The sequence below is a fragment of the Callorhinus ursinus genome, unplaced genomic scaffold, assembly GCF_003265705.2.
Source record: "Callorhinus ursinus isolate GAN/ISIS: 27379988/994484 unplaced genomic scaffold, GSC_fseal_2.0 scaffold34, whole genome shotgun sequence".
Taxonomy (NCBI): domain Eukaryota; kingdom Metazoa; phylum Chordata; class Mammalia; order Carnivora; family Otariidae; genus Callorhinus; species Callorhinus ursinus.
The window spans coordinates 3579961-3593094 of record NW_027397096.1 but is presented as its reverse complement, the minus strand read 5'-3'; the positions used below and the strand labels follow the sequence as shown (position 1 = coordinate 3593094).

General features: G+C 42.9%; 1 protein-coding gene across 2 annotated transcripts in view; it reads right to left on the bottom strand.

Annotated features, from left to right (window-relative positions):
- Positions 1 to 4353, bottom strand: part of NUFIP2 (nuclear FMR1 interacting protein 2) — a 30576-nt gene extending 26223 nt beyond the window's left edge. For both annotated transcript variants that reach the window (XM_025851599.2, XM_073879351.1), the window contains exon 1: positions 3958 to 4353. In XM_025851599.2, the coding sequence (XP_025707384.1) occupies positions 3958 to 4249 (292 nt within the window). In that variant the 5' untranslated portion in view covers positions 4250 to 4353. The remainder of the gene's footprint in view (positions 1 to 3957) is intronic.
- Positions 4354 to 13134: the final 8781 nt, after the last annotated feature.

Here is a 13134-nt window from a genome sequence, read left to right as displayed (position 1 = left end):
CAGGAAGCCCGATGTGGGACTCGATTCTGGGACTCCAGGATCATGACCTGAGCCGAAGGCAGTCGCTTAACCAACTGAGCCACCCAGGTGCCCGAGAACCATTGTTTTAAAAGAATTTGATGTGGAATAGAACATAGTCTGGGAAGATGCACGACAGGATGTACCATGATTTTAAGGCACTCATTCCATATCAGAGAAAAAGATAAGGACGCTAAGAATGAACAAATAAAGGCATTTTCTTCTACTGTATTAACTTCCAGAAAATAACTCAAGACTATAATCGTTCCTAAGATTGAATGGCACAAAACTTGTACCATAAAAAGTGTTTTGTTAAAGCTCTTAACTTCTGTAGAGTTATTTTTTTGACTGAGTTTTTCTTTTGACAGCCAATCAAATCAAACCTTAGCGGAAAAATTCTAACTATGAAACTACTAGTAAAGAGGAGATCACTGCTTAAGATGTTTTCTGAAAGGTTTTTTTTCTTTTTAAAGATTTTTATTTATTTATTTGAGAGAGAGAATTAGAGAGAGAGCACGAGAGGGAAGAGGGTCAGAGGGAGAAGCAGACTCCCTGCTGATCAGGGAGAGCCCGATGCGGGACTCGATTCAGGGACTCCAGGATCATGACCTGAGCCGAAGGCAGTCGCTTAACTAACTGAGCCACCCAGGCGCCCGGTTCTTTTTTTCTTAAAAAAAAAATTCCTAAATAGAGGCTCTCAACATTTTTAACAGATCCAAGTTTACCTGTGTACAACTCTAGACTAAAAAGAAAAACTACATATACCATTTAACATGCCAACAGGCTAAACAAAGGTCTCTACTCTTGGGCCCATTAGTCATAACATTCTCAAAGGTAAGCAACCAGTCTTAAAAAAAAAATTCCAATATCCAGACTAACCTGGACCAAAGCCAAGACTTTTAAGTGAACCAGAATAATTTTTCCTTAAAATTACTAGTATTTAGTGGTTCCAGTATCAGCAATCACCAAACAATTTAATGACAGCCCAAAAGCCACTATACTTCTACTCCCAAGTTTTAATAACAAATAGCATTTCTCATTTAACTAAAGTTTTTTCCAGGGGCACTTGGGTGGCTCAGTCAGTTAAGCGTCTGCCTTATGTTCAGGTTATGATCTCAGGGTCCTGGTCTCGTGGGGAGACTGCTTCTCCCTCTCCCTCAGCACCGCCACCCCCCATCATGCTATCCTCTCTCAAATAAAGTCTTAAAAATTTTTTTTCTATAGTAACTTTGTTGGTATGCAAAGTGTACCAGAGACATTTTCTTTTAGAAACTTAGGTATTTAAGAAAAATGCAAACACCACAGAATCACTGAGAGAAGTCAAAGGGCTCTCTGCACTTTCACTATTCAGGTTTGTCATGCTAAAACATCTAACCCTACCTCAAATGGACTCTGCAAAACTTCAGTCCTGATAAATCTAGCTTTTGGATTAGAAATCGGAATTACTGAACACATTTGGCCCTCTCTTGCGCCCTCTTCTGGAAAAGAAAACAGGTTCCTCTTTATAGGTTTGTGGGTAATGGGTCATAAAAGCCCACTTCAACATATTACAGATACATTTCAAAAATGCTCATAATTTTCTTAGTAAATTAGCATTATACCTGTTGAAGTCACAGTACTGTAACCAGGCCACACACTGTTCATCCCAAATTATTTACATTCTCTCAAAACTGCTAAGCCCAGTTTCCCCTCTTTATCCTCTTCCTAGTTAAGACATACTGATTGAAGAACGCCACCTTGAATGGGTTCAGGGGCTGCTTCTATATGCAGAGACGATGCCTGCAGGGGTACATTAATACCTGGCCAACGAAATACAATTTTCCAATCTGAACAGTAATACTGCTTTATATTCCAAGCAACCATAATAAAGATTTTCTTTCCTCTAAGTTGAAAAAGACCTAAGGTTAAAACATTTAGTGTTGTATACTTTCTAACAGTTTTCAAGCTGTTCCAAATCCGTTAAGATTAAGTAATAATATATGTTCACTTCTACTGCACACCTGATGTCCCTACCCCCAGAAGTGAAAAATCTGGCATTCCAATTTCAGTCTTCAAATTACATTAAGTCTTCAATAGAACAGCAATTTTTCTCCAGCTCTTAGTAACTGCTTGTATCACATTTGATATGCTGGGTTTAACATCCATTTTCTTACCATTCCCTTTATTTCTCTTCAATTTATAAGGAATCTTTAATTTGCAAAAATCTGCCTGGTTACAAACTTTTACGTTCATTTTTCAAATGTCTTCTAAAATGACTTTTACTCTCAATTTAACATTTGTTCAAATCAAGACTTTGGGGCTCGGCATCAATTTGAAAATAGAAAAACACCTTTCCCTTTTACAGGGAAAAAAGCCTCGTCCGAGGCAAGATGGTAGTGAACCAACCTCATGGATGAGCCACCTCGTTTCTCCTTTAAGGACAAGAAACAGGGGTCAAGAAAAACTCGCCCTCTCCCTCCATCCAATCATTTTTCTAATCTCTCTCCTCGAAATCACTACCCAAGCCCAGAAGGTAAATGCTGGGGGGCTTGAGGGAGCTAAACAAGCTTTTTTGGTTAAAATGAGCTGCTAGAGGGAAAGGGCCCAAGTGAAAGCCTGAGAGGCGGAGTCGTGAGCGAACCTGGCAGGAGACGAGGTTCCTGTGGCAGAGAAACTCGTGACCGGGGAGCCTGGTTCCCGCTGGGTACCCCACCCGGCCTTCAGGCACCGCCTCTACCCAAAATGTACCCCCCCCCCCAGCCCCCCTGCCCCAAGGAGCGCCGCGGCCGCCGCCCGCGGCCTCCCGCTCCCGGCTCCACTTCGAGGCCGGCTCCCCGCCCGGACCGCCCGCGCCTCCCGCCGCACCCGGGAGCGGGAAACGCGGCCGCCGGCGCGCGGGGCCCGGTGCAGGCCGCTCCCCTCGTGGCCGCTTCCCTCCCCCACCCCAACCGCCCCCGCCCCTCACCCCAGGGACCCGCCCGGGACCGCGCGGCCGCCACCGGGTTACACAACCCGGCCGGCGACGGGGGGAGGGGCGGCCACGGGCCGGGGGCGACGGCGCCCCCGCACTGCGGGGGGCAAGGCGGCCGCGGGTGGGGGATCCCGAGCCCCCCAGCTCCGCCGCGCCGAGCCCCCTCGACACCCTTCCCCCTCCGCTCCTCAGTGGGCCGGAGTCGGTGACAGGAATCGGCTTCCAACATGGCGGACAGGAAGCGGCCCCGCGAGGAGGAGAGAACATTCCAGCCGCGCCGGCTCTGGGGGGAGCGGGCCCGGGGCGCCGGCCTCGCGAGGAGCCGCGAGGGCAGACTGCAGGGTCTGGTGCCCGAAAGGGGCGTCTAGAGGTGGAAATGACTCGAGAGACGAGGGGTCCCGGCCGCCCCCCCAGCCGGGGAACCCCAAGGCCACAGGTGGGCTTGGGGTGGCGGGTGAGGGAGGACACTTCCTCAACTCTGCCCACCTACCCTCGCCTCGCCGCTTGCAAAAGGGTCTCGCGACACCACCAAAGTCGGGATTCGCTAGGCCTTCTTGAGATACACCCCGAAGGCTTTTGGGGGGGAGCTATGGACACCCCAAATCAGGGCTACCAAATTAAGGTTCCTCCGGGGCCTCGGGAAGGTAAACGGGAAAGGAATAATGAGGCTGGACTTCCAAGGCCGACCCTCCGGGTCTCCCTCCAGCCCGGGCGGGGGCCGGGAAGGTCACACTGGCCTGGTTGGGCCTCTCCCTTGCTGAGGGGAAGGAGAGGGCGCTGCAAAGCCCGCGGCCCAGCCCGGGCTTTGGGAGAATGGCAGGGGGCTTCCCCAGACCCGCAGGACACAGGCAAGACACACACACACAAACACACACACACACACACACAACCACTCCGACCGCGTCCGCGCTTTCCACATCCAGCCCCACCCCCATCTCCTCTACCCCCCACCCCCATTCCCCTTCCCCCACTCGTCCTCCCTCCCAGACCTGTTTTCTTCTTCGGCGTTTCCTGGTGCTGCTGGAGGGCGTGTTTCTGCTCATGTTTCAGCGCCTTAGGCTGGGCCTTGGGGCTGCCCTCGGCTCCATGCTGCAGGTATTGGTGAGGCTGCTGGTGATGGTGGTGGTGATGGTGGTTGTGGCTGTGGTTGTAGAAATAATAATGGTGGTGGTGGTGCGGCTGCTGCTGCTGCTGCTGCTGCTGCTGCTGCTGGGGGTGATGGTGCGGATGGTGGTGGCTGTGATGGTGCTGAGGCTGTGGCTGGCCGGGCTTCTCCTCCATTGAAAGCGGCTGGGACTCCCTGGCTGAGGCTGCGGGCTGCTGCACCGTCAGGATCTGAGACTGCTTCTCAGGGCTCACTCAGTATATCTGAGCGCGTCCAGCCAGCGCACTGGTTAACCGAGCGATTCTGCGAGATTGGCAGCGGCGCTCCAGCAATCAGGAGGCACGCTGCGCCGCAGGCCCCGCCCCTAGCCCAAATCCTCTTTCCTTCCCCTTCGCCACTGCCTCCTGGCCAACGCCACTTACCCTGTGCAACCTCACAGGGCCGGGCCTTCAACGTCAGCACTATGGCTCTTCTGTCGCTTTCTCTCCTTCACCGCGCAGTCTGCGAACAGCACTTTCTACACTCCTCCCCGCAAGCAAACTCACGTCGAGTGTAGCAGATTCCACTGGCGATTCCACTGGCTCTGGGAGCCATCTGTTGGTTTTGCACCTCCTAGAATCTGTTGGCTTTTTTTTTTTTTTAAATCCTTTTCCGGGTAACCAGAGGAGAAGATCAGTTCCCTTAACCCTGAGACCACTAAAGGGGCAATACAAAAAGAGGAAATAAATACATTTTTTAAGAATACAAGAGCCTCACAATTCAGTAGATCATTTTGTATTCTGGATTCATTTTGCTTTGTATTCATATGCTAATCTCTTCCTTTCCACGAAGGGATTATAGGGTTCCACAATGGGGTATCTGTGTAATTTTCTAAAAGGGCACAAAGGGTTTAAATCATTGTTTCTCTGTAGTTGGAGGCAAGGGAGAGCGGGAGGAATGAAAATCTAAAATCTACAGTGAAGTAGTATTGTTGTTGAGTTATTGCTGTTGTTGTTGTTAACTCCAGGTGAGGTCAACTATAGAACCGTGATAAGTTGTAGAATATGAAGTTTCAAGAGCAAAAGACAGGAGAAAAGGCACTTTAAAACTTACTAAGTTAAAAAAAATTTTTGTATGTATGGAAAATATTGGAATTTAAATACTCTATTGCTTTTGTAATGTTGGTTTAATTTATCCTGCATTATCACATCACAACCTGATTTTTAATTTTTTTAAGATTTTATTTATTTATTTGAGAGACAGAGAATGAGAGAGAGAGAGCACATGAGAGGGAGGAGGGTCAGAGGGCGAAGCAGACTCCCTGCCAAGTAGGGAGCCGGATGCGGGACTCGATTCAGGGACTCCAGGATCATGACCTGAGCTGAAGGCAGTCGCTCAACCAACTGAGCCACCCAGGTGCCCACAACCTGATTTTTTAAAAGCAAATGTTAGTCAGAAACATTATGAGTGAGAGTGATTACTCAGGAAGGAAGAGAAAGGTTGTGTTGGGGAGGAGCACAGGGGTACCTTTTGATAGTATTTTATTTCTTGACCTAGATGGTAATGACACATGTATTTGCTTTAGAATTACTTCTTAAACCGAAAATGTTTATGTTATATTGGGGGGATTTTTTTAAATTTACCATAAAACATATATAATTTACCACTTTAACCATTTTTAAGTGTATCGTTCATCGGCAATAGATACATTCACCTTGTTGTGTAGCCATCACCACCGTCCATCTCCAGGACTTTTTCTACATCCCAAACTGAAACTCTGCACCCATTAAACAATAATTCCCCCTTTCTCCTCCCCCACATCCCCTTTTAACCAATATTTTCTTTTCTGTCTCTGTGATACCTCATACAAGTCGAACCATACAATATCTATTCTTTTGTGTCTGGCTTATTGCACTTAACGCGTCTTCAAGGTTCATTGTATTGTGGTATGTATCAAATTTTCCTTCCTTTTTAATGCTGAATGATATTCCATTGTATGTATATGCCCCATTTTGTTTATCCATTCATTTGGCAATGGACATATGGATTGTTTCCTCAGTGTATATTTTACGGTTTTTAAAATGTGGCTTGAGGAGCACCTGGCTGGCTCAGTCAGTGGAACATGTGACTATTTACCTTGGGGTTGTGAGTTTGAGCCTCACGTTGGGTGTGAAGATTATTTAAAAATAAAATCTTAGGGGTGCCTGGGTGGCTCAGTCGTTAAGCATCTGCCTTTGGTTCAGGTCATGATCCCAGGGTCCTGGGATCGAGCCCCACATCGGGCTCCCCTGCTCAGTGGGAAGCCTGCTTCTCCCTCCCCCACTCCCCCTGCTTGTGTTCCCTCTCTCACTGTCTCTCTCTCTGTCAAATAAATAAATAAAATCTTTTAAAAAAATAATAAAGTAAAATAAAATGTTAAATAAATAAAATGTGGCTTGATTTACTATGGCAGGACAACATTAAAGGAATAAAGAAGCTTTAAGGGAAAAATTTGTGCTCTGAAATTAACGACTATCAACACAAAAGCATAATTAAAGGGTAAAAGGCTTTTTACAACAACATGTCACTGAATCCAGACAACCATGACCAGATCTTGACTTGTTCTTTATAGTGACGATTTGTGTCGCTTTGCTAAATTTTGAAGAAAGACCCTTTAGGGTGTGGTGGGGAGTACATTTACCCAGTTTTGAGAGCTAAAACCCCAATAATAACATTGTAACAAGTCTTTGCCACTGAGTAGTATTCCACCACTTTCTCACCTATTAAAGAAGAAATAAAAGTGCATGTACAAGTTAGAATTATGTTGATAGGGCTATATATTCCTTTCCTGACTTAGACATTTAGTTGGAAGGCAAGAATTCCTGAGTTCTAACTTCTTTATCTCCATTTTGTACATTATAGTTGCAGGCAAACCAAAAGCATTTACTCTGAGTTTCTGACTTACCACACCTTAGCCTACCTTACTTTCTTCACATACAGTTGTATGAATTTTAGGAAATTAAGCCTTGGCTTCAGGTACTTTGGTTACTATGAATGTTGCCTTAGCATGTAGAAGTATGGAGAAAGGCTTGTGATATAATGTAAGAAAAAAATGCAGAATATTAAATTCTATGTACGCTACCATCATAACCTTGTAAAAACACGAATATTTATTTATTTTTTTAAAGATTTTATTTATTTGACAGAGAGAGACACAGTGAGAGAGGGAACACAAGCAGGGGGAGTGGGAGAGGGAGAAGCAGGCTTCCCGCGGAGCAGGGAGCCCGATGTGGGGCCGATCCCAGGACCCTGGGATCATGACCTGAGCCGAAGGCAGACGCCTAGACTGAGCCACCCAGGTGCCCCAAAACATGAATATTTAAAGATAAGTGTAGAAATACTGCAGTAGAATATGTACCTTTTCTTCATTCTGATTTTCCTAAAAGTTTTATGTAAAAGATATTTGAGATCTGCCATGTATTTGAAAACAATGATGCCATAATATCAAACCTCTGTGAAAAGAGAATAATTGGGTATACTCATTTCAAGCATTTTTAAAATAGCATCTGCACTAAGGAGAAAAACACAACAAGAAAATATAACGTCTGGTAAAATTATGGATGCTTTTTTTTCCTTTCCTCTATTTTCCAAATGTTCTGTTATGTAGTTACTACTTTTCACAATGACATTTTTAAAAATTAAAGTAATAAAAAATTGAATCTGCACAATTCTTTGAAATTCATTTTACAGCTTATTTTACCTACAGTCAAAGTGGGAAGTTACAATGGAGATAGGAAGTTCCTATATGTGGTAAGTTAATGTTTTAACTATTGCTATAACCAGAGTTGTTAATATTTATTGAGCATTTACTCTGTGCCAGGAACTGTACCAAGTATTTTATCTTTGTTTTCATTTGTAAGTCTTTGAGATAGACACTAAGCCCATTCGACAGATGAGGAATTTGAGGCCTGAAGAAGTTAAGAGACTTGCTTATAATTAAAAGCCACCGAGTTTATAACAGGGTCTGAAATAGATTCCAGGTTGGCTGGATAGAAAGAATTTCTAACACTATCAAAGTGATGTATATTTCTAAAATTTTAGTAAACTTCTGAAAAACATTCAAGCTGTATCATAACCACCATCAAGATGGAGTCTGGTTATTAACAGAGGCAGGTATACTGTGAAGCTAATGAAGATTCAGGGCCCTTCAATGCACAGACCCCTCCAAAGCCCTAGAAATGACCTTTTGAAAGAGCTATATATTTTTTCAAGTAATATATTTTTGTATTTTATTCCTTAATGAGGGAGGGCTCCCAAACTGAGGTTCACCCTGGTTAGCAGTCATTTGGGAATCTCAGAAGTGTTGTAACCTCAATAGGTACTTTAAAAGGTTATAGTCATATTTTATAATGATAAGGAAAAATATTGACACTATAACTCAAGTGCAAAAAGCAAAGTAACAAATTACATATACACATTATAGCATATAAAATATGAATTCAAGGACTATGAGGGAACTTGAAAAATTAAAGCAATAAAATCTTTTTATTCATCTGTTCATTCACAAATATTTACTAGGCATTTTTTTATGTACCAGGTATTATGCTTTTTGTTATTTGGGTGTTTGTTTTGTTTCATTTTATTTTTTATTTTTATTTTTTTATTTTTTTAAGATTTTATTTATTTATTTGACACAGAGAGAGAGACAGTGAGAGAGAGAGATGACAAGCAGGGGGAGCCGCAGGCAGAGGGAGAGGGAGAAGCAGGCTCCCCACAGAGCAAGGAGCCCGATGTGGGGCTCGATCCCAGGACTCTGGAATCATGACCCGGGCCGAAGGCAGCGGCTTAACCAACTGAGCCACCCAGGCACCCCATGTTTCATTTTATTTTTTAAAGTTTATTTATTTATTTAAATAATCTCTATAACTGATGTGGGGCTCAAACTCATGAACCTCAAGATCAAAAGCCACACGCTCTTCCGACTGAGCCAGCCAGGCACCCCTTGTTTTGTTTTTTTAATCCATTTCTCTTATTGATTCAGTTGGAACTTGGTTAAATATACTTGCAAGACTGCCTTAATTATCAAATGAAATCACTTTTTACACACCTTTAATCTTACACTTTGTGTACAATGACAACTTGAGAGATACAGAAATATTTAAGTCTCTGGGCCTCAGTTTTTTCCTCTCTAAAATATGGAGAATGGGCAAAGAAGCCTCCAAATTTCTTCCCATTCTAACATGTCATGATTATATAGCTCTGCTATTTCTTCCCAGATTAGCCCTTTAATTCATTATAATAAAACTATACAACAGCAGGAAATTTAGCTGATAAAATTTGAGTTTTTCAACTGTAACAATTGATTATAACTTTACAGAAATTATAATCAGAAACAATATTATGTAGTTTTATATAAATGGAAACTGGCTTTCTGATGATAGTTCCAGTTTCAAAACGAGGCAAATCACTAGTAACCTCCACTGTTTTATTTCAGCAGGGAAAGAATTTTATTCATGTATATTTCCTTTAGATCTTAATATTTTTGCCTAGAGACACTAACTTCAAAAAACTTTCAAAGGAATTGAACAGAGGTGTGGGTAAATTAGGTTAGTCTTTTAATAACTGGAATATGACAACTTCTCTAAATATGAAAGTTTTTAAAAAATGACATTTTGCTTTTATGAAAGTATTAGGGGAAAAGTTTGAGGGAGAAACTACAGCAGAGTGGTTTAAGTTTTGTAGTCAGACAGAAATGAGATGGGATTTCTTTTCTGAAACTGCTTAGCTTAGTGACCTTGTTTGGGCAAATCATTTAACCTCTCTAAGCCTTGGTTTACTCAGCTGAAAAATAGAAGTAATATTAGTGCCTAACTCACAAGGTGTAGTGAAGTTTAAAGAAGATAATATAAACAAAGTTGTTGAGTATAGTGTTTATAATATTAGTAAGTGGTACCAAATACCAACTGTTAGTGATACTAAATTATTAAATATTAGACATATAAAGGTAAACTCTCAGATATGTTTCATTAAAGAAACTGTTTCAGAGAAATCAATTAGCAAGTTAACCAAGAATAGAGTGTTTTCCCAGTTTTTGAAAGGATAGGCAAATAACCCTTTTGGCTGTATGAGCAGAACCATGGTGGTACACAAGAACAAGCACTTTATGAAAGGCAGCAAAAAGGTTGCCAAGAAGAAAGTGGCTAATCCATTTTCTAGAAATATGGCATGATATGAAAGCACCAGCTGTGTTCAATATAAGAAATAAAAACACTAGAGCACTCAAGGAATCAAAATTGCATTTGATGGCCTCAAGGGTAGAGTTTTTGAAGTAAGCCTTGCTGATCTGCAGAACAATGAAGTTGCATTTAGAAAATCCAAGTTAACTGGGGCGCCTGGGTGGCTCAGTCGGTTAAGCGACTGCCTTCGGCTCAGGTCATGATTCTGGAGTCCTGGGATCCAGTCCCGCATCGGGCTCCCTGCTCAGCGGGGAGTCTGCTTCTCCCTCTGACCCTCCCTGCTCTCAATGTGCTCTCTTTCCATTTCTCATTGTCGCTCTCTCAAATAAATAAATAAATAAAAATCTTTAAAAAAAAAAAAAGAAAGAAAATCCAAGCTAACTGAGGATGTTCAGGGCAAAAGCTGCCTAACTTCCAAAAATTCAGTGGATTTTACCAGTGACAAAATGTGCTCCGTGGTCAAAAATGGCAGACCATAGTTGAAGCCCATTTTGATTTCAAGACTACCAATGGTTATTTTATCTATTTTGTTGTTGGTTTTACTAAAACTTTCAATAATCAGAGGTGCTTGGGTGACTCAGTCAGTTAAGCATTGGACTCTTGATCTCATCTCAGGTGTTGATCTCAGTCAGGGTCATGAGTTCGAGCCCCACATTGGGCTCCATGCTGGGCATGGAGCCTACTTGAGAAAAAAAAAATTCAATAATCAAATTTGGAAGACCTCTCCCAATAAGCACCAACAGGTCTGCCAAATCCGGGAGAAGTTGATGGAAATCATGACCTGACAGGTGCAAACAAATGACTTGAAAGAAGTGGTCAATAAACTGATTCCAGACAGCACTGGAAAAGACATAGAAAAGGCTTGCCAGTCTGTTTCTCCACTCCATGATGTCTTTCTTTGAAAAGTGAAGATGCTGAAAACCCTGAGTTTGTATGGGGAAAACTCATGGGGCTTCATGATGAAGGTTGTAGTTATGAAAAAATGACACAGGATGAGACAGGTGCTGAAGTTGATAGATATGAGCCACCGGTCCAAGAAGCTGTTTAAAATTCAGACTTTTAATGGTGACCAAAAGTCTTATTAGTAATGTTGAAGAAAAAAAGATAGGAAAATGTCAACTAAAAGCAATAGTGCATTCAGTCTCAATAGCAGTCCTCTTGGAGTAGCACGTGCAGAGTGGACTTTTACTTTCTTCTCTTTTGCTTTTCTGTTTTCTCTAAATGTTGTACATTGAGCATTTATTCCTTTTATAAAAAGAAGAAAGTATTTTTTTTTATTTTTTTAAAGATTTTATTTATTCATTTGAGAGACAGAGAGAGCGCAAACAGGGGGAGAGGCAGAGGGAGAGGGAGAAGCAGGCTCCCCGCTGAGCAGGGAGCCCGATGCGGGGCTCAATCCCAGGACCCCGGGATCATGACCTGAGCCAAAGGGAGATGCTTAACCATCTGAGCCACCCAGGTGCCCCAAGAAGAAAGTATTTTTTTTAATAGAATCTTTTTTTTTTAATTTTATTTATTTGAGAGAGAGAATGAGAGATAGAGAGAGCATGAGGGGGGAGGGTCAGAGGGAGAAGCAGACTCCCTGCTGAGCAGGGAGCCCGATGCGGGACTCGATCCCAGGACTCCAGGATCATGACCTGAGCCGAAGGCAGTCGCTTAACCAACTGAGCCACCCAGGCGCCCAAAGAAAGTATTTTTTAAAAATGAATGAGTTTGTCAATATCCAACTATCCTGTGAACATTAATTAAAAGAAAAAAAAGGGGGTGCCTGGGTGGCTCAGTCGTTAAGCGTCTGCCTTCGGCTCAGGTCATGGTCCTAGGGTCCTGGGATCGAGCCCCGCATCGGGCTCCCTGCTCAGCGGGAAGCCTGCTTCTCCCTCTCCCACTCCCCTGCTGTGTTCCTTCTCTCGCTTTGTCTCTCTCTGTCAAATAAATAAATAAAATTATTTAAAAAAAAAAAGAAAAGAAAAAAAGGCCAAGAGAATTAATCTGCCATTTTGGATTCCTTTTTGAGTTCCCAGTAGATGAATTTATGTTTGAATGAATCAATAAATATTTAGTTGTCAGTATGTATCCTCAGTTTGTTGGAATCAGAAGTTGTATAAAACATCACTCCCTAAGGGGGTATAGCTCAGGGTAGAGCGTTTGACTGCAGAAGTTGTATAAAACATCACTCCCTAAGAATAAAACTGGTAAGACTCCACATAAACTGGATGGAATTAACCACTAATAGGGAATCTAGTCAGTGTGATTAGAATGCCTAAAAAGCTATAAGAAAATAAATAGTATAGCCATGAAATCGACAACATATCAATTTTATCCCCCCCATTCTCTTTTGGTGTTTTTTAAAATTTGCATTTGCATTTCAAAAGTTATATGATTACTTCTGTTTTAGTTATGTATTGCCGTGTAACAATTTACCCCAAACCTAGTGCCTTAAAACAACAAACATTTATTATCTCATCATTTCTGAGGGTCAGGAATCCAGGTGCTGCTTAGCTGGGTGCCCCTGACTGTCATGAAATTACTGGGAGCATCTGCTTCTAGGCTCACTCATGTGGCTGTTGGTAGGATTCAGTTCCTTATGGTGTGCTGGACTGAGGACCTCAGTTCCTCACAGGCTGTTGACTGGAGGCCTCTCCAAAGGCAGCACACAACATAGCAATTGTCTTCCCTCAGAGTCAATAATAGAACAAGAGGGAGCACTCAAGGGGCACCTGGGTGGCTCAGTTGGTTAAGTGTCTGCCTTCAGCTCAGGTTGTGATCTCAGGGTCCTGGATCAAGCCCCACATCGGGCTCCTTGCTCAGTGGGGAGCCTGCTTCTCCCTCTGCCTGCTGCTCCCCCTGCTTGTGCTCTCTCTCTTTTT